This window comes from Theropithecus gelada, chromosome 2, assembly GCF_003255815.1.
Source record: "Theropithecus gelada isolate Dixy chromosome 2, Tgel_1.0, whole genome shotgun sequence".
Taxonomy (NCBI): Eukaryota; Metazoa; Chordata; class Mammalia; order Primates; family Cercopithecidae; genus Theropithecus; species Theropithecus gelada.
Genome location: NC_037669.1, coordinates 83,683,694 through 83,705,410, shown reverse-complemented (window position 1 = coordinate 83,705,410; position 21,717 = coordinate 83,683,694). Strand labels below are relative to the sequence as shown.

Here is a 21,717-nt window from a genome sequence, read left to right as displayed (position 1 = left end):
TGGGTAAATATTAGATCTAGTACAATCTCCTAGTGTGTGATGCTATTTATATTCATGCAGAGCCTTGGCTAGCCATGCACAACCTAGGAAAATGTCTAAAAATTGCTTTATGTATACTTAATTTGGAAGAAATCCATTAGAAATACAACGTTAACAATTGCACAAAATACCTAGGAATATGAAAAGTCAATAACTCTTATGTACCAAACTACAAGATAGAAGTCTTTATGAACCTTAAAAAAAAGTATTCACTCCTATGTTTCCTTTCTTTGATCTCCATCACACAATAGAATAAAGATATAAAGAAAAGACAAACCTATATTCTTTTAGAGAAAGTAAGTTCACTTTACTTCCCTACAGTTGTATCCACCCTCTCATCAGCCCTGCCCCCCATAACACCTATCCTAACACCACAGGCCACTAAAAATAATAAGGGGCTACCTCACGTGGCAGCAGAACATCCATTCTCAATACTTTCTCCTCACCTCTCCCACAATTGTTCTACAGGTGTGACGTTGAGAGCATGGGCTATGGGTTCATGCCATTCCAAAGAATTAGCTGTCCATAATCCCTTGCCCCACTCTCCTCCAATTGAAGAAAACACATCATGAAGCAAAAGCATAAGTGACAGCACCAAGATAACACTGCATCCGTGCACTCTGGTTTATACAAACAAGCACATGATTCTAAATTTCAGTGCTGCAACTCTTAGCAGTAAAGCAAATGTATTTATATTCATGTAGAGATGCGTGGCTAAGGCCTTGGAGGGAACCAGGTGGAGGAGAAGTGGGAATGGAGGAAGGGATGGCATATCCATCCAAGAACCTGAGTATCAACACTTTGCAAATAAGAAATTTGGTCACGGCCACCTACTCATTAGCCCCAAGGTTCCAAACAGCCCTGCACTCCCTGTAACACAGAGAGGGAGTTCAGCATCCTCCCTTAGATCTGGAATTGGGTTCAGCTCCCTTAGACAGAACCATGAGGACTTCAAAATCTACTGCAAAGAAACTGATGTGCAGGAACCCGTGATTATACTGCACATAAGAAGGAAAGGGCTGTGCTAGTTAGCATTATATTTATAAAACTATGAACTTCCTATACAAGAGCACTTCAATCTCCTTACCTCTACCCTATAATGGACCTGCTTCCAATTTCTCTTCACACAGAACAGTTCAAATTGTTTTAGATCATTAGAACTTAGGTTAGTGAAATTCTAAATATCTAAATACCCCTGAAAGAATTACCTTGGTAGATGCAATCTCTGGTTATTGAGGATAAGAAACCATAATCAAATGTCCCTTATCTCTTTTGTATTTCTTTCTTCCATACAGAAAAAGTTTCCACGATTTTTCCTCTAAAAGGAAATTAAGTTATGGTAAATGGTGAAAACCCTAAACAGCACAAAAACCATCTCTAGGAAAAAGAAATACATTCCTAGTTAAGAATACAAATTCTGGCCAGGTGCAGTGGCTCACACCTATAATCATGCCATTCCAAAGAGTTAGATGTCCATAATCCCTTGCCCCACTCTTCTCCATTTTAAGAAAACACATCATGAGGCAAAAGCACAAGTGACAGTACCAAGATAACACTGCACTTTGGGAGGCTGAGGTGGGAGGATCACTTGAGCCCAGGAGTTCAAGACCAGCCTGGGCAATATAGGAAGACTCCATCTCTACAGAAAAGTACAAAAATTAGCCAGACATGGTGACATACACCTGTAGTCCCAGCTACTAGGGAGGCTGAGGTGGGAGGAGTGATTGAGCCCGGGAGGTCAAGGCTGCAGTGAGCCAGGATTGCACCACTGCACTCCAGCCTAGGTGACAGAGTGAAACCCTGTCTCAAAATAAAAACAATAATGATAATAATAAATCACATTCTTAATCATCTTATCAAAATGAGTCATTTTTTCCTCTAGCATGTATGAAGTAGGATCTTCCTATAACACTAAATCACAGCTCAGTGATCTTTTAAGGAGGTAGTGATCATAAAGCTAAGATCTTAGACTTTGGCATGAAATAGACCAATGCCTTAAACCCTAGCTATGCTGCTTACCAACTGTGTGAACTCGGACAAATTGCTTATTCTCTCTACATTTATGCTTCATCTGTAAAATAAGAAAAGTTCTAGCACCTACTTCAGATGACTGATGGAATCACTAAATAAGATAACGTACACAAAGCACTAAGCACTATGCCTAGCACACAGTAGGACCTCAACAAATGTCTACTGGTAGCACTAGCAGCATAATAGAAAAAACAGCAGTAGCAGAAGATTGCTCCCCAAACTTTATTTCACCTAGCTCCACTTTTGGACAAACATAAAAACCCCACTGGTAGTTATCCACCATATAGGTGTCTCTCCTCCCTTTCCTGGACAGAAGAGAGGATTCCACCTCCTACTCCCTTCAATTATGTCACTTTCAGTTCAAGGAATTAAAGAACCAATGTGCCATCTCCAGTCACTCTCTTCCCCTGCTGTAGCAACCTTTGAAACCATGCATCAAGATGCAGAAATCCTGGATCCTGAGTCACTGCACGGAAAAGACCTGTCCCACAGAGTCACCTGACCTGCTTCATACTTTAGGCAAATAAGAAATAAATCTCTAATATGTAAATTCACTGAGATTTGAAGTTTGTTAGTTACTGCAGCAAAACTTACCCTATCCTGACCAACAGGTACTCCTATACTTCTAAAAGGGATCCTAATATACTTCCAAAAAGAGAAGACAGTCTTTTTTTAATAACTTGTTTTTTGTCAATCTTTATATTTTTTACTTTGTAAGACATCATATTGCAAGTAAACTGACTTTTCAAAATCTCCATACTTCTTCCTCATTTTACATTTTTTAATCTAAAAGAGAAAATTGCATTTTACTTGTATTAAATATACAGATTAATACTGGAGCTTTCACTGAGTCATATGTCACACAGTCACATTTCACCTACAATACCAAGGTATCCTGTGATCACAGTACAGACCAGAACAAGAAAGGGATAATGGAAGTGCCCTCAAGCATTCACACACTCCTAGCTTATGGCAACATGAGACAGTTAAGTGGAATTATGGATATCACCTATTCTAAACTGAACTAACCCTCATGAAATGGACAAGTGGCGCAAAATGTTTTTAATAAAAGTGAAAAAGGTTTTATATGTCACTAAAATGTATCTCAGTGTATTATTTTGCTCTATCTCATCTACATTTAACTCTTTGTGGATGTCATAGAAGACATAATACATTGGCAGCATACCGCATCCTGTAATTTATAAATAAATATACATGTATAATTGGGGTCTGTGCTCAAAGATAAATTTAATGAAAGAAGCATGAGATAAGTCACTTTGGAGCTAACAGTTTAGAGCAGAGCTTTCAAACTTTTTGTCCCTGTTTGCACCATTCCTAAACTGCTTTAACCATTTTCCAAAAAATTAAAATGAAGAGAAAACCAGTATAAAACTGGGGGAAAATGTGCATTGTAGAAACAGGTTCATAAAGACTTTATGAACCACCAAAATCAGAAAGAAGCAGAAATGATACTGAAGAGCATCATTTTAGAGTGAAGAACAAAGCTTTTGGTTCCAACTATGAACCAAAAACTAGCTTTGGTTCCAACTATGAACCAAAAACTAGCTTTGGCTCTGTTAGATAATCAAAAGGATAAGGTGATTGTTTTCTACACATAGAAGAAGGACAAAAGGCAGATTTTCATATAGATCACAAATGCTTCTACAGGCGCTTAAACTCCAAAGGAGAAGTTGCCAGGGAAACAGTTAGGAGGGTCAGCAGATGACTCCAAGAAAGGCAGAGCACTTCATTAGACCAACATCAAAGCCAGTAACTGGAAAATCACTTGTTCAGTCAACTTAGAGTTATGTCAATTTCCTTCAGAAAGTTAAATAATATCTGGGAATTTTTGAGCCATGTGGTATCACATTCCCTATGCCCCAGCTCTTAGCACTTCTATAAGCACCAACTGCAGATGAAGCTGGGGCCAGGTGTGCAATCCCAGAACTTTGGAATTAATCCTTGAAGCCTGGAGTTCAAGACCAGCCTTGGCAAAATAGCAAGACCTTGTCTCTACAGAAAAAATAATAATTTTAATTGGCAGGCTGTGGTGCTATGTGCCTGTAGTCCCAGCTACTCAGAAAGCTGAGGCGTGGAGGATCATCTGAGCCAGGAGGTCAAGGCTGCAGTGAGCTATGAGTCAGCTACACTCCAGCCTGAGCAACAGAGCAAGACCCTGTCTCTGAAAAAAAAAAAAAGGGAGAGAGAGATAGAGAGAGAAATATGAAGCTGGAGTTTAAACCCAGGTATATCTGATTCCAAAGCTCTTATAAAAATAGCAGCATTTTAGGAAATAGAGTAGGCATTAAAAAAAAAAAAGAAAATAGCAGCATAAAAAAACAAGCCTGACAGAATAGGTAGGATTTGGGAATGAAGACTGGCTGGGATTGAAAGAGAGGTGGCAGGAAAAGCAGGTGCTGAGAAGGCCACCAGTGGAAGGGAGCAGCAAGAGCAAGGGCATGGCAGTGCAAAACCTTGGGTGTGTGCAGGAATTACCAGGCAGTGATGTAGAAAGCACAGATGTAGAGGGAGGTGGCACAAGAAAAGGCTGGAAATGTTGGCCCAGGCCTTCTGGTAGAAGTGCTATGGGCTCAGTCAAGAAGGTAGACTTTATTCTGGAGGCAATGAGTAATCACTGAGGGCTTTAAAGCAGGAAAATAGCATAACTGCAGATAGACACCAGGAACCTGTTCTTCCTGTGGCATGAAGGATGGATCAAAGAAGAGTATGAAGGTGACTTGCACATAGTTGATAATTAATTAATGCTGAATGGATGAAGGCAAAAACACCAAGTTAAAATTTATTGTGTATCTCTAACAAAGCAAACCCATTTGATCCAATTCCATTTCATATTGTTCAATTTGCTACTTAGAGAACAAACTTCACTCATTCTAGAAGGAAATAATGGTGCTGGTGCTTAAAAATAAAAATCAATTCACCAGTCAAATGTGGCCCTCTAAATGTTGCCGTTAAAGTGTTTGTTCTTACAGAAATTAACATTTTCTTCTTCTATTCAGAAGGAGGTACATCTGAACAGCTGTTGCAACTGCTGAAAAAGAAAACAAAATTAGCCAAGTACAAAAGTTAGGCAATGAGGAGTGATCCTCCCCACCCCACCCCTCTCCCCATCTGCAACCATGTGAAAAGGTTATTGGAAAATAAGGAAATCACAAGCTGTAATGGTATATTTCCTATGCTCTCTCATAGTGTCCAAGTCAAACACATACTAAGCCATAACCTTCTTGATGATGCCAAACTTTCTTCTGCACAGGTCGTGGTACCATCTGCAAAGCATCAACTACTCAGTGAGAAGCCAAGGCTGAAAAATACTGAGATGAGTCATGACCTACCTGATTTTCTTCATGGGAAACCCTCATCTGCTCCTTGAGGACAGACATCCGCGCTGCCTCTTCTTTCCTCAAGACTCTCTCCTTCTTAAGCTCAGGACTCCAGAAAGTCTTAATACTGTTCATGGAAGATCCCAACTTGCTGTCCTTGATGTCGAGCTCTTTCCGGAGGAGGTCATTCTCTCTCTGCAGTTCTTTCAGCTGGGCCTGAAGATCTAACATTGTGCTGTCTCTTACCTGCCTCAACATGGAGGGGACCTGGTGGTGGTGATGATGGGATGAGCCAGTCAGCCCACCATGTTGATCTGTGTATGAAAGGACATCTGTGTGGGAAAGTCCAGCAGAAGCAATATTGGGACTACTCCCCATGGCTGTGACACGGCCTCCATATACAGCTCGATTCGTAGCCCTTCCCAGAGTCATAGTGCCCTTTGGGTAAGTTGTTGAAGCCACCCCTTCATGATCACTCAGATACATGGGTCCAGACGTAGCATAGGCTGCATTGAGGGACTGGATATTCTCCATAGACAGAGTCTTGCCTGTTCCTCCACCTCCCCCGCTACTTGTTCTTCGGTGGCCCAAACGAGGAGACCTTGGCAAACGAGGGGATCTGGAAGGGCTACCTTCCAGATTGGTGATTGTTCTTGCACTTCCATACATTTTTCTTGTATTATGAGGTGTTACTGAAGAGAAGAAATGCTATACTAAGTTGGGGTTTGAGCTAATATTTCCACGATTGTCCAGAATTTTCACCGCATTCTTTTCACAGTCCGTAGCAGAAAATAACTCCACTCAAAGATCTACAGAGTGAAAAAAAGAATAATTAAAAACAAAATTCTTTAGAACTCTAACTGTATATTTTTAAATATATAAATAAAGATAATAATAGATGAACCTATGTAGATAGGTGATTAATAATAGACAGATAGAAAGAGCCACACCCATAATGTTCATTTAGAAAGAAAAGCAACTCTAAAACTTCACTACTACAGGTGAAAGTTTTATAAATTCCCCCCACCCTGCCCCTAAGCAAGATAAAAATTCTCAAAGTGAAAAATAAGGTCTATTCCTTAGGAAAATGAAGCTCTCAATATTGGTTTGTGCTAAGGTTAGAGTTGGAACCTCCAGAAAATTCCCACGGAATTCCCCATCATGGAGACCTTAGCTATAAAAAGACCCCTCCTTTGGGGCATAACCCCCATACATATGTGGCTTGAAAGTGACTCTGAGAAGCTGCTGCTTCCTGGGATGTCAAATATTTGGTATTCATGTTGTTACCTTCGCCTCCTGTACTCATTACAAACATCACTAATCTATCACAGTCCTCTTTTCCACAGGTTCAGGATTCTTCTCAACACAACACTCTAGATGGCTTACCACTAATCAACTGGCATTGACACATGAATTCAAACCTACTGGCTATCCTGGAGTTAGAAGAAAAAGAGGTAACTCAACCAATGGGATGCCTAAACACATAGCCAGATCCTCAATGATATTACCAGAGAAAACAACAGTCCTATCTCATTTCCCTTTCACACATATCTTTCAGGCTGTCCTCTTGAGAATTATTTCCCATTTCGGTTGACCTTAATATTCATATTAACCACTTCATGTGTGTACAGAAATGGCAAAGGAGAAGAAGTTCCCATCATGGTTACTGAAGTATATTAGTGAAGATTTTATGTAGCTGGGGTTACAGCATTGTGAGTATCCCTTCAATTTTAGCACCCATATGGCCTTAATGGGGTGCATTATGGCCTCCTGTTCTTCCTCTCAGGAAGTCTTTACTGTATTTTATTTTTCTTCAGCTTTACAACAATAAGAGATCTTACAATACCATCTAGTATTGTAAGAAATAAGATGATGTTTATAAAACACCTAGTTTTGTGCCTAGTATCAAATAGTCAATAAATAAATTTTGAAGGTAAGTGTCTCAATGAGATAAGTACATTAATAGCAATATACAGGGGGTATCTTTTATTTTCCCCTGCCTATCATTCATCCCTTTCCCCTCTCCCAAATACACACTTTCTGATAATACTGTCACTATTTTCCTTAGAGAAATTGTTCCAAACCCGCTATTCACAGTTCATTGGGTTTAGGTAAGGTTGACTGCCTTCACTCTACCATCCTGGATGGTGCAAGGGGTGAGAACATGACCCACACCTGGTCAACCATCATATTGTATCCTCCAGACATGGTAGCTAGTTTAGTGATGGGCATGTGACCCACATTGGTCCAACAAGACTCCATACTAGGATTCTAGTGGGAACAGCTGGGAAAGATAAGCTCTTCTTCAGCTGGAATTCCTTACTTTCAAGATAGAGCTGTGAGTATTACAATGTGGAAAGGGCCTCCCTGAGGGTGAAGAGAATAAAAGGGAACCAGAGCTAAACTTCAAAGAGTGTGAAACCAAACCAGGTGACATCACTTCATACTCCAGATCCAGGAGTCATAGAAGTTATCATCATCTTTCATCTATACATCTGTTCCCCGGCCATTTTAGTTACATATGCCAGGTGACTGATTGCATTAAAGCTCCCAATTTTTTACTCCTTTTTTAATGTATGTCTTGGCAGTGTTTTCCCAATGTGATGCTGGGTTCAGTCATGTGACTTTATTTGTTCAGGAAGGTGATAACAAATGTGAAGTAAGCAGATGCCTTAAGCAACACGTATGTTTACTCTCTTGCTCATTTTCCTCTACCATAGCAATTAGAATATTCCCAATCTAGCCTGATGGAAGATGAGAAATATAAAATAGAACCAAGTTGTCCTAGCCAACAGCCAAGCAGCCCCAAGATGTGTGAGCAAGCCCAGCCAAAGTCAGCAGAACTACCTAGCCAACAAGACACTGCCCACAGGAGCATGAGTGAGCCCAGCTGAGATCAACTAAACACCACACTTATGCACTTGATAAATGCTTCTTAGTATGTCACTGATGTTTTGTGGTTGATTGTTTTGCCACATTACAGGATCAATGGATAACTGATGCATTTGTCTATAAATTTCCTTTTTGCTACATTGAATTCTAGATGAGATTTCTGTCACTTACACTGACACATACAATATGAAAAAATGTTTTCTATAAAGGTTTCCCCTTTCCCTAAAGAGGTCTTTAAAAATTATACACCTGTTTCTAACTAAAGAACTTCATTTCAAATGTTTATGTTGCTCAGGGCTTAATTTTGTTTTTCTTGGAAATACACAAAAACCATTTTGTATCTAAGATTTTTACATGAATAATCTATAGTGTAAAAAAGAGGGGATCAATAGTTCTAACATAAGAATTCAGCCGGGCGCGGTGGCTCAAGCCTGTAATCCCAGCACTTTGGGAGGCCGAGACGGGCGGATCACGAGGTCAGGAGATCGAGACCATCCTGGCTAACACGGTGAAACCCCGTCTCTACTAAAAAATACAAAAAACTAGCCGGGCGAAGTGGTGGGCGCCTGTGGTCCCAGCTACTCGGGAGGCTGAGGCAGGAGAATGGCGTGAACCCGGGAGGCGGAGCTTGCAGTGAGCTGAGATCCGGCCACTGCACTCCAGCCTGGGCGACAGAGCCAGACTCAGTCTCAAAAAAAAAAAAAAAAAAAAAAAAGAATTCAGTGACATAAATGATGAGAGAGACAGTGGAATAAGGGAACAGGCAGTTATATGAATATTTAATAAGACAGAAAGATGTTCATGACATACTGGTGGCAGGGGGAGCAGACAACAAAACAATTTTGTGACTTACTCACACTGTTATAAAACACACAAATACACACACAATCACCAGCAGAGAAGGCTGGAATGACACACATCAAAATGTTATCAGCGGTAGAATTCCAAGAGGTTTTCATTTTCTTTTCATTTGCATACTCTAAATTTTCTACAATTGAAACTGACCCAATTGTCCCAAAGAGCTGATGTTAATGGTTTCTTTGAAAAAACAGATAAATCGACCTCCCAGTTTTAAAACTTGAGAAAGTTGCATTTGTCTTATCTGAGTTCCTTTCTAAGGAAACCAACCATCAGGGCTCCCAGATAGTGTCAAGGGGCTCAAACTCACCAGATCACTGCATTTGGACAATGAGACGTCAGACCCCTCATCTGTCATAATTGCCTTGCCCTATCTGCTTCCTGTTGACCAACTCCTCTTCCTTATCCCTCTCTATTTCCTGTTTTTCCACTCATGATTACATTTCTTTCCTGCTATATAAACACTTATGTTAGTCAGTCAAGGAGATGGATTGGAAACTGATCTCCCATCTCCTCAGCTGCAGCACCTGATTAAAGCCTTCTTCTCTGGCAATACTTGTCTCAGTGATTGGCCTTCTATGCAGCAAGCAGCAGGACCTGGACTGAACCTCTGGTGTTTTGGGAAAATAATAATGATATATACTTTTGTTATTTAAAAAAATGATTTTCTTTCTATGGTTCCAACAGTTAAATGAATGTATCTTTTCTGTGCTTAGAATCTAGATGTCCAGGTTCTAACTGGGCCACCACTTACAGAGATGTCTTCCTAGAAAAAGTGATGAAACCTAACTTGTCTTCCTCTGTCTGCTCCCTTTATATCTAGAGATACACATTTCTAGATAGATCTGTGACTAGGCTTGAGGTCCCTGAACACCATAAAATTTACACCCATACAGATTTAATCTTCAGTGAATTTACCTGCCTACCTGGCCAAGGCTTTGGAGAATTGCAATAACCAACAAACAAAAAGTTAGTTTGAACCCTTTGGAAACACACACACATGTAACATATAACATGAAAAGATGTATTATCATATTTGAAATAATGTTTCCTTATTTAAAAAGCAATATACATTGCCACTGGCCCATAAATTTCTTGGGTTCTCCTTTTCTAGGTTTAATATCAGATGTATGCTAGTATCATAGATAGATTGAGAGGCTTTTCATTTTTCACATGTTCTGGAACAGTCAGCATAATGCCAGTCTTCTCGATTCCTGAAATGTTTTGTAGAACACACACATAAAACTGAATGGGCTTGGCAGGGCATGCTGACTCCTGCTGTAATGTCAGCTACTGAGGAGGCTGAGGCAGGAGGATTGCTTGAGGACAGAAGTTCAAGACCAGTCTGGGCAATATAGCAAGACCCTGTCTCTAAAAAAAATGTTTTTTAATTAGCCCAGTGTGGTGGCATGTGCCTGTAGTCCCAGCTACTTGGGGAGAGTGAAGCAGGAGGATCACTTGAGCCCAGGAATTTGAGGCTACAGTGAGCTGTGACTGCACCACTGCACTCCAGCCTGGGCGACAGAGGGAGAGACCCAGTCTCTTTAAAAGAGCAAAAAAACACAGAATGAGATTAGTTGGTGATTATCTTTTAATTTTTTCACTATGTTTACTGGTCTATTTGGGTTCGCTACCTATTTTGTGTCAATTATCATTAAAACATCTCTTCACAGTCTATTCCACATATATTTTTCAGTCTTATTGGCATTGCTTTGTATAACTTTTCTTTAAAAAATTTTAAGTCATCTTCAGTTATGTCCCCATCTCATTTCCAATGTTGTTTGTGTTTTTTCTATTTCCGTTGATGACAATACGACAAATGTTTCTCTATTTTCTTAGAGTTTCAATGATATAGCTTTTGGTTTTATTGATGTATTTTACTGCATCTTGTTTTCCATTTCATTGATATCTCTCTATCTTTAATAAAATTTCTACTTCCTTTATATTATTTTTGCCCTTTGCATTGAATGTTCATTTCTCTGTAATCACATTTCCTAATGAATGCATATAAGATTATACACATGGCTGCATATTCCAGAATTGTATGTATAAACCCTTACTGTCATTTGTAAATACCTTGCTGTTTTTATTTTTGAAATTTTTCTATCCCAGGAATTATTGAGAATAATATATTTAAATGTCAAAGTGGACAGAAATGTTGTGGTAAAACTTTCTGGTTCACATTCTATAGCATTGGGATCATAAAATGTAACACATATATTTTCCAATCTTTGAAATTTGTCAAGACTTTCTAATTGGCTTATTCGTTTTCTTAAATATTAAAACAACTAATAGATTATTAAAGAAAATTTAGAAAACACAAATATGCATAAAGCAGAAAATGAAAACACTCTCAATCCTGTCACTCATAGATAACCTCTGTTAACAAGTTAGCATAATACCAGTCTTCCCTATTCCTGAAATGTTTTGTAGCACACACACATAAAACTGAATGCAGCCAGGTACGGTGGCTTACGCCTGTAATCCCAGCACCTGGGGAGGCCGAGATGGGCGGATCACACAATCAGATCGAGACCATCCTGGCTAACACGGTGAAACCCTGTCTCTACTAAAAGTACCAAAGATTAGCTGGGCGTGGTGGCGAGCAACTGTAGTCCCAGCTACTCGGGAGGCTGAGGCAGGAGAATGGAGTGAACTCAGGAGGTGGAGCTTGCAGTGAGCCGAGATCGCGCCACTGCACTCCAGCCTGGGCAACAGTGCAAGACTTCATCTCAAAAAAAAAAAAAAAACAAAAAACTGAATGGGCTTGGCAGGACATGTTGACTCCTGCTGTAATCCCAGCTACTCAGGAGGCTGAGGCAGGAGGATTGCTTGAGGACAGCAGTTCAAAACTAGCCAGTATGTATTATGTTACTTCCAATTCCTTTTAAGTGTGTGTGTGTGTGTGTGTGTGTGTGTGTGTAGTTTTAGACAAAGTCAGACAATATAAAGACTACATAAATCAAACTATATAAATACTATATAAAGTCTTGTATTTTCCTTTTCCTCCATGTTTTATCTTAACGTCATCTCCATTTCCCACTTAACATAGATGCCACAAAATATTTTTATAAAACATGATTTTTAACAGACACTATGAGTCCCCAAAGATGGTCATCAAAATTCGTCTCCTTCCTATACAGAATTGCCTCTAGTTCCATTAGTTCCATCAAGAAATTGATTCTATTTCCCTTGTCCTTGAATCTGGACTGGCCTTGTGACCCGCTTAGACCACAAATGTAGTAGAAGTGACACTGTTCCAGCTCTGAGTCTAACCCTAAAGAGGCCTGACAGTTTCTGGTTTCGCTCTCTTAAAACTCAGCCGCCATGATGCAAGGAAGTCCAAGCTATCTTGCTAAAATGAGGAGCCACACAGAACAGCCCTGGAAGATGAAACACCACATAGAGAGAGAGGCCACATAAAGGAGAACCAAAGCACCCAGCCAAGAGTCAGCACCAAAACACCAATCCAGTGAGACAAGCTATCTTGGAGCTTCCAGCCCAGCCCAGCCACTGTCTTTAATCAGCTGCATGAATAACAGCCATCACTATATGTAACAAGACCACCAATCAACCCACTGAATGGTGGGAAGTAATAAATTATTATTTAAAGCCCCCCTCCAAGTTTTACAGATTTTTGTTACACAGCAAAATAACTGAAACAGTCACTTAATGCGTCATTGAGTAGCTCTCTAATCATTTATTTAACTAATCACCTACTATAGAACACTTAGGTAATTATTTTTAAATGGAAATATCATAATTAATATTTTGATTGATAAAGCTTTATAATATTCTGATTGATAAAGCTTTTCAATGTTCTGTTTGAGCAATATTCAGATTGATAAGCTCTTAATTCCTTAGGATAAATTCTTTTTTTTTTTTTTTTGAGACAGAGTCTTATTGTGTCTCCCAGACTGGAGTGCAGTGGCACAATCTCAGCTCACTGCAACCTCCACCTCCCAGGTTCAAGCTAATTTTGGTATATTTAGTAGAGACGGAATTTCACCATGTTGGCCAGGCTGGTCTCAAACTCCTAACCTCAAGTGATCCACACGCCTTGGCCTCCCAAAGTGCTGGGATTACAGGTGTGAGCCACCATTCCCGGCCTTCCCTAGGATAAATTTTGAAAGAATTATAAAATAAAAAGGAAACAGCTGGACACAGTGGGGTGTGCCTGTAGTCCCACTGCTTGCGAGGCTGAGGCAGAAGGAAATTTTGAGCCCAAGAGTTCAAGACTAGCCTAACAAAGTGAGAACCCATCTCTATAAAATTAATTAATTTTTTAAAAATCAAAATGCAACAATTTATACTCACATCCTTACTCTTGACTCTCCTTCACAGCTTCTACTCTACTCTCAACATATCCCAGAAGCCACTATCTCCTCTTGAGGCCACAAAAAAATCCCCGAATTACCAAACTCAGGACTTCAGCACTACATATTCAGTAAATACACCTTAAGAAGTATTTTTTATTTATTTTTAAGACAGAGTATCACTCTTGTCACCCAGGCTGGAGTACAGTGGCACGATCTTGCTTCACTGCAATCTCTGCCTCCCAGGCTCAAGTGATTCTCGTGCCTCAGCCTCCCAAGCAACTGGAACCACAAGCACACACCATCTCACCTGGCTAATTATTGTATTTTTTGTAGAAACGGCGTTTTGTCATGTTGCCCAGGCTTGATCTTGAACTCCTAAGCTCAAGTGATCCACCCACCTCAGCCTCCCAAAGTCCTGGGATTACAGGCGTGAACCACCGTGCCCAGTCAAGAAGTATTTATTAAGTACCAACATTGTGCTACTCCAGCTCTGCCTTAGACCAGTACTTCCTGAACAGTCTGACAAATGTTCAGATAAACAAGGCTACTGAGGTTTTCATTTTAACCCAAGATGTCTCAGAGACTTTTAGGACACTCATACATATTGTGACTATCCCAAAATTAAGTATATAATATAGTTTTTCCAAAATTTATTTGACAACAGAATCCTCTTCCCTTCAGAATACCTGAAAACATTTCACTGAACACTTGAATTTACTCATGCAATAAATATTTTTTAAGCATCAGCTTAACTCCCACTGTTGAATGCTGGGAATAAGGCAGCAATTGAGACAGACACAGCTTCTGACTGTGGGAAGTTTGGTCCCTGGAATGGACTTTCTCCATAAGAGCTTTCTTTACCTCAGATATAACAGGATTTGAGAGGAAGATGATTACAGGACTAGGCACTGCTTTAAGGGCAGGGACATGAAATCAACCCCAATCAGAATTGACCTCTAACAGGAAAAGATAGAAGATCAAAATAATGACGGGTTGAAGTTTCAGCCCTACTAGGCCAGGAAACAAATATAATTCTGTAGTTATTTTTCACACTTTGACAAAGAAGCCAGATTGTTAAAAGGAATACAAGTCAGCCATTGACAGGCTGCAGTAAGAGGCTGCGGAAACACATTGTTGCTTACACCACCAAGATCACAGTGGACAAGAGATTATGTTCAATTCCACCAAACTTATCAAATCAAACAGGAAATTCACAGACCATCAAAATGGTAAAAGGATAATGTCTTCACCACTATACATCTGCTTCTTAACAATAAATTTTAGTTAGTGGCATAGGCTCACCACTATTTGGGAATTAGTTTCTCCCACAAAATTTATAAAGAGCAGGGGTGTTTTCCTGGGACCATTTCACCCCTGGCTGCAGCACATAGAGTGATACCAATTTCATGGAACAAGGAAAGAATCAGTTGACAACATAAAGCAAAGGCTGGTCCCCATGGCTGTCATGTCCCCCTAAGCCTCATAATTCCTACTTGTTCTGCTGAGTCACTCACACACAGTCGCGCCCCCCCCACCCCGCCATGCCCCACCTGGCTGTGTTTCATCTCCCAATATATTTTAAGGAACTTGTTTTGACACTCGTGGTTTTTGTTTTTGTTTTTGTTTTTGGTTGTTGTCTCCTAATTTCTCATCTGTGCTGATTTTTTTCTAATTCTATAAAATGAATCTCTGAGAAAGAGCAAAAAGATCAACTTTATTCAGCAATCAATAATGCAATCATGTCTTCCATTGCCCATTACTGACTTAAAGAAAATTATTTTTAAGCTTTTCCACCCACCTATAAATGCATTTTAGGAAAAAAAGGTAGCAGTTAAGATCTTACAGTTTCAAATACTTATTATAAAGCCAAGACATGTTCAGTCATTGGACTTTTCTGTGAACTCTTTAAAAATACCTGCTATTCTTATATGTTTGTGATGTGCAACTGTAAGAAGGGTAAATTATTAATTAGATCAAACTGTGTACAGAAACAAACAAATGTTGCTGACATCAAAAAAATTTATAACACCCGAGAAATTAGTTGTTCATCACCCTTCACTTTAAAAGCACCTCATGAATAAAATTCAAAGTCCAAGGGTAAGTTTCGCTTATGGCTCAAACAAAACAAAAGATGGCTTCATTAACCTATAAAAATGCTTTCTCTAATTGCATATGGATTCATAAATAAGATATACACTCATCCACTCACCCTCTTAAAAGGTTTAAGGACTCTTGAACTATAAGCTCAGAAGGGAAAAGGCAGGGGAGAACCTCGATTCCTGTCTAACTCAAGTATCTCAGACTATCATGGTCTGGAATGGTCTATTTTAAGACAAAAGCACTTCCTGCTATCTGCTCTAAATTAGGTTAAGTTTATTTCCACAGATCTCAGCCTCAGCCCATCACCTGAGGCCTGCTGACAGACCGTGTGAGCTGAGATCATCAGTATCTCCCAAGATTTTGCCAACTTAAAATATCCTTTTTTTCCTAATCAGCATCCCTAACTTTTCCAAAATTCTGTGTCACAGACTACTAATTCTAAAAACCTTTCTAAAGGAAGACACAATGAAAAACAGATCTCAAACAAGCAGTGGCCGCCCAGGAGCCAGATGTTACCTGCAGATGTGCTGTGTATAGCTAGCACAGTGTTGTTTAGAATTTCTTTTTTTTTTTTTTTTTTAATTTTAAAATTTATTATTTTTATACTTTAAGTTGTAGGGTACATGTGCATAACGTGCAGGTTTGTTACATATGTATACTTGTGCCATGTTGGTGTGCTGCACCCATCAAGTCGTCATTTACATCAGGTATAACTCCCAATGCAATCCCTCCCCCCTCCCCCCTCCCCATGATAGGCCCCGGTGTGTGATGTTCCCCTTCCTGAGTCCAAGTGATCTCATTGTTCAGTTCCCACCTATGAGTGAGAACTGCGGTGTTTGGTTTTCTGTTCTTGTGATAGTTTGCTAAGAATGATGGTTTCCAGCTGCATCCATGTCCCTACAAAGGACACAAACTCATCCTTTTTTATGGCTGCATAGTATTCCATGGTGTATATGTGCCACATTTTCTTAATCCAGTCTGTCACTGATTTCTATTAATAGTTGCCAACAAAGATAGACATTTCACATTAAAATCCAGATTCTGACGTTTCCTTAAAAATCTGAAAATCTAACAATGTCAGGCTCACCTTTCTACATGGCAATAACTGGTTGGAGCAACCAGCAGCTGCCCCTTCAAGAGAGGACATGCACCCTCCAGTTTGCCACAGTCCCCTCCACTCCCTATTATCTTATATTCAGTCTGATTCCTTTTCTGCCTGCTTCCTCAATAGGTATTTACATTTTTTACCACTCTACTCACATATAAAATCTTAAACAATTCATTCTTTCACCATCAACTTCCAGTCCTTTACCAAATCTTATTCATTCTACCTCCAAAATTGCTCTTGAATCTTCTCCGTTGTTTCCACTGCTCTTGAACCAATGTGACTCCTGCATAAGCTACTTCATACCTCCTAAAGCTTCTCCTCTTATCATCCTCTACTCTTATTTCCAAAATATCAGCTAAACTGTTTTAAGATACAATTACAATCACAAAATATCTCCCCTTACCCACTTAAAACCCTTTGAAAGCTTCCCATTGCTCTGTGGACAAGACCAAAACGCTTCCCACGGCCTGAGGCCCTGCAGGATCTGAGCACTGCCAACAGCCCCCGCCTCCTCTCTTGCCACTCTCTCCTTCACAGACTCTGACAGGGTCTTCTTCCTGCTGCTCCAGTGCATCAGGTCCCTTCCTGTCTCAGAGCCTTTACTCCTGCTGTTCTCTTTGCAGGGCTAATTCCTATTATTTCCTATTCCATCACTTAGATGATAGTTTCAATAGCACACCCTCTACAAGGTCTATCCCATTCAAATCAGGTGTCTCAGTTACATTCTTTCAAAGCATAATGCTTTTTTTTTTTAAATCATGGTATGAAAGACATGCTATCTTTTTTCTAAGAGAACCTGACTGGCCAAGGGTCATACCAATGGCCCTCTCGTTTAGGTTAAAGTAGAGTTGGACTAGGTAGCCTAAATCCTCTGGTGAAGGTATAAGGAAACCTTTCATAACCCAATTGAGGCTGCCCCTTCTCAGATCCCTGGTTTGGAAAATGTGAAATCTTGTAGGTGGCTTTATGCACAATGATCCAGGAAACTTCAGGGAGGGAAGTCACTGACACCCCAGTCCTAGGTGCCCAGGATTCAGAGTAAGTGAGATCTATGGGAAGAAATTAGCATAGTTCCACCAGACCTAGAGTTCCCAGAAATAAAATAATTACTTCAAGATAGAAGTCCAGGTTGGTGATTGGGACTCAGGACAAGTGACCCAGTAGCCATGGAGAAGCCCCTATGGACAAAGTGTGTGGGTAAGGCTAGAAGCTTCTGGAGACCCCGCCATACCATATGGAGCCTTACGTGGGGCACAAAACTGTGCACACGGCTGTAACTCAAGAGGAAGGCTATGTGTCCTAGTTGGGCTTCCCCACAGGCAGATGCTGAGATAAGGATGTGGGTGTAGGCGGTTCATTTAGAAGGTATTCCCAGAAAGTACTGAGAGGACAATTTGGAACTAAAACAAGAAAGTGAAGGAAGTCAATAGAGGGCACATTTTCTTTTCTTTTCTTTCTTTTGAGACGGGGTCTCCCTCTGACGCCCAGACTGGAGGGCACTGGCAGGATCTCGGCTCACTGCAACCTCCGACTCCCAGGTTCAAGCCATTCTCCTGCCTTGGCCTCCCGAGTAGCTGGGATTACAGGCGCCCGCCACCACACCGGCTAATTTTTGTATTTTGGGGTAGAGATAGAGTTTCATCATGTTGGCCAGGCAGGTCTCGAACTCCTGACCTCAAGTGATCCTCCGGCCTCAGCCTCCCAAAGTGCTGGGATTACAGGCGTAAGCCACCACATCCGGCCGAGGGTGCATTTTCAAGAAAGTTTCTGCTGCAAGCAACTGGAAGGAGCTTCGAGAGACAGTGGAGAACCGGCCTCATAGGTGCGCCTCCGGAAGGGCAAGAAACTCCATCATGGGCTGAGGGATGCTCACCTGGCTCTCCCAAGTGAAGCCGAAGAGAAAGCCCTCATGTTCCCATACAGGCCATGAGCGCTGAGGAGATGCGGGTGGGGCACCAATAGCATCCGCTACACCCCACATGGCACACTGTGTCTGAGCTTGGCCACAGGGGATGGGTTGGCCTTCCCTTGCAGGACCACAGAGTGGGGACCACAGAGGACACGCACAGCATCTTTCAGTCCGAGGGAGATCAGCCTCAACAGCGACACCTTGTGGCATCAAGATGTAATCATGTGATGGACTAGTCGGACAGATCCATCTCCAGATGTGGATATGGGATTTATATCTATATCCCGCTCGCTTTGGGGCTGTGGAAGCCCGAAGCAGTAGGGAGGAGAGGAAAGAGAGGGAGACGGGGAGAATTGGGGAAGGTTGGGAAGGAGCTCTAGTGGAGAGATTCGGAACTTCCAGCTAAACTGGCAGATGGGTTCCATCATTCTGGATTTAATTTGGACAAATGAAACTGGGAGCAAGCGTTGTTTATTTTTAATATATTGTAATATATTAATCTTAGTATATATGTTACAATATTTATAAAATATAAACATTATATGTATTATTTACATTAAATATCTAATTTTAATATATTCTCTTTTCATTTATTTTTATAAACTTTTGATTAAAGCATAACATATATATGATGAAGGTAGATGTTAATTGCACAGGTTAATTGATATTTTTTTTGAGACAGAGTCTCGCTCTGCCACCCAGGCTGGAGTGCAGTAGTGTGATCTCGGCTCACTGCATCCTCTGCCTGCTGAGTTCAAGCGATTCTCCTGCCTCAGCCTCTCGAGTAGCTGCGATTACAGGTGCCTGCCACCATGCCTGGTGAATTTTTGTATTTTTAGTAGAGATGGGGCTTTGCCATTTTGTTCAGTCTGGTTTTGAACTCCTGACCTCAATTGATCCACCCACCTTGGCCTCCCAAAATGCTAGGATTACAGGCATAAGCCACTGCGCCCAGTCTGCACAGGTTAATTTTTATATAGTGAGCACACCTGTGTTACCACTGTCTAGGCCAAGACTAGAACATTATCAGCATCCCCAAAGCCTCTCTCATGTCCAATAGTCTGCATATGACCCAAAAGCACTTCCACACCTTACAATTTCGTATTAATATGTGCAATTCCTTTTTGAGGTCTCTCTTCCCTCCTATTATAAACCCTTACACTGCCACCTAGGTTTTTACATTGTTGCTAACACTCTCAGAGCCCAGAACAAGAGTACAAACGGATGCCCAGGTTCCACGTGCCTATACATTTAAAGTTATATACTGAGCTAACAAACTGGTAAATAAAATACATTCTACCCTCCTACCTTGATGAATACAGAGATGGGGAAGGTGAGATTTGAATTTTGAATGTAGAATACTAAGACTCCTCAGAATTCCACCAAAACATTTTGGCAGAAGGAAGGCCTGCCCCCCCACACCTCCACCAACACCCTTTTTCCCCACTTCTGGCCCAACCATACCCCATGGGCCTCATACACATGAACTCTGCAGCATGCAAGCTAGGCTTGCTCCAGCTATACCAGGGGTCCACAGATTTTCTCTGTAAAAGGCCAAACAGAACACATTTTAGGTTTTGTGGGCCATTTGGTCTCTGTCATAACTACTCAACTCTTGCCATTTCAGCCTGAAAGCAGCCATAGACAATTTGAAACCAAATAGGCATGGCTGTGTTCCAGTAAAATTTTATTTATAAAAACAAGTGGTAGTTGGCCAGGCGCAGTGGCTCACGCCTGTAATTCCAGCAGTTTGGGAGGCCGAGGCAGGTGGATCACGAGGTCAGGAGATCGAGACCTTCCTGGTTAACACGGTGAAACCCCGTCTCTACAAAAAAATACGAAAAATTAGCCGGGCGTGGTGGCAGGCACCTGTAGTCCCAGCTACTCAGGAGGCTGAGGCAGGAGAATGGCATGAACCCGGGAGGCAGAGCTTGCAGTGAGCCGAGATTGTGCCACTGCACTCCAGCCTGGGTGACAGAGCGGGACTCCATCTCAAAAAAAAAAAAATAGTGGTAGTTGGATTTGGCCCACGGGTAGTAGTTTGCTGACACCTGATCTGTAACGTCACACATATGTGCCCCTCCATAACCCTAAACCTAGGGATGTACACGGTGGTAGCATGGCTTGCCCCCAAGAAGATAGACTGGGCAAAAAAATCCCAAGCAGATTCTGGAAGACAACTCAGGGTCATTTAGGCAGGGAGGTCACAGGCCTGTGGGTACCCAGAGTGGACTCTAGAATACCAGGCACAGGCTCCAAGTGGATACATGCATTGGCGCCTTGGCCTCTTCCCCCAGTGGAGGGTGCAGTCAGAGGAGAACCAGAGTAGGCCCTCTCACCCAAGAGTAAGGGAACATGGGAGCTATGCAAAATAACTTTGAAATAATTGAAAGGATGATGCTGGTACTTTAATATCATGACATTTTCATCATATCACTAAAATCACTTCCATGGCAGTTACAGGACAATTTTGTAATTGTAGCCAGAGAGGAAAGACAAAGTGTCTTAAAAAGGAAAAGGGGAGCATCAAAATCAGATTTGGTTGGAGTCATACTTCTGTCTTCTAGATGTGCAACCTTGAGCAAAGTATTTTACTTCTCTCACCCTCACTTTTCTCATCTATAAAATGGGGATATCAGACTTTTTTATGGATTTGGGAAGATTAAATGAGATGATATAAGAAAGTAGTTAGCACAATACCTAGCACACAGCTAATGATCCACAGAAGTTAACCTTGACAAGCCCAAGGCTACCAGAATATAACACAGTGGCTTTAAACCTCAAAGTTGCCATAGAATTCTCTCAGTTCACTAAACTTAGCCCTGTCAGACACTTTGGAGTCAAACTCAATCTGCTGTTCAAAAGTGTTCAAGACATCAACCCCAGTTCTTTAAAACTAGAGAGAAAAATGGACATTGCCTTCCCCCATGATCTGCAGGCTACAATATTATGCATCTGTAGTTATTGAAAGTCCCAGTAATAAACCATTTCATCTGTGAATACTATAATGATGTGAATCAGTAGGGGGAAAGTCCAGCTTAACACAGCAGAGATTTTCAAAATTGCTTTCCCAACATTCTCCAAAAAGCTCTATGAAACTCAAACATACCTATCCACACATCA

General features: G+C 41.0%; 1 protein-coding gene across 3 annotated transcripts in view; it reads right to left on the bottom strand.

Annotated features, from left to right (window-relative positions):
* The window catches only part of ERC2 (ELKS/RAB6-interacting/CAST family member 2), a 970,915-nt gene that overhangs the window by 930,459 nt on the left and 18,739 nt on the right, over nucleotides 1-21,717 (bottom strand). For all 3 annotated transcript variants that reach the window (XR_003118096.1, XM_025375698.1, XM_025375697.1), the window contains exon 2: nucleotides 5,421-6,217. Coding sequence is in view for 2 of the 3 variants with exons in the window: in XM_025375698.1 (XP_025231483.1) it covers nucleotides 5,421-6,077 (657 nt within the window). In the remaining variant the exon portion in view is untranslated. The remainder of the gene's footprint in view (nucleotides 1-5,420; nucleotides 6,218-21,717) is intronic.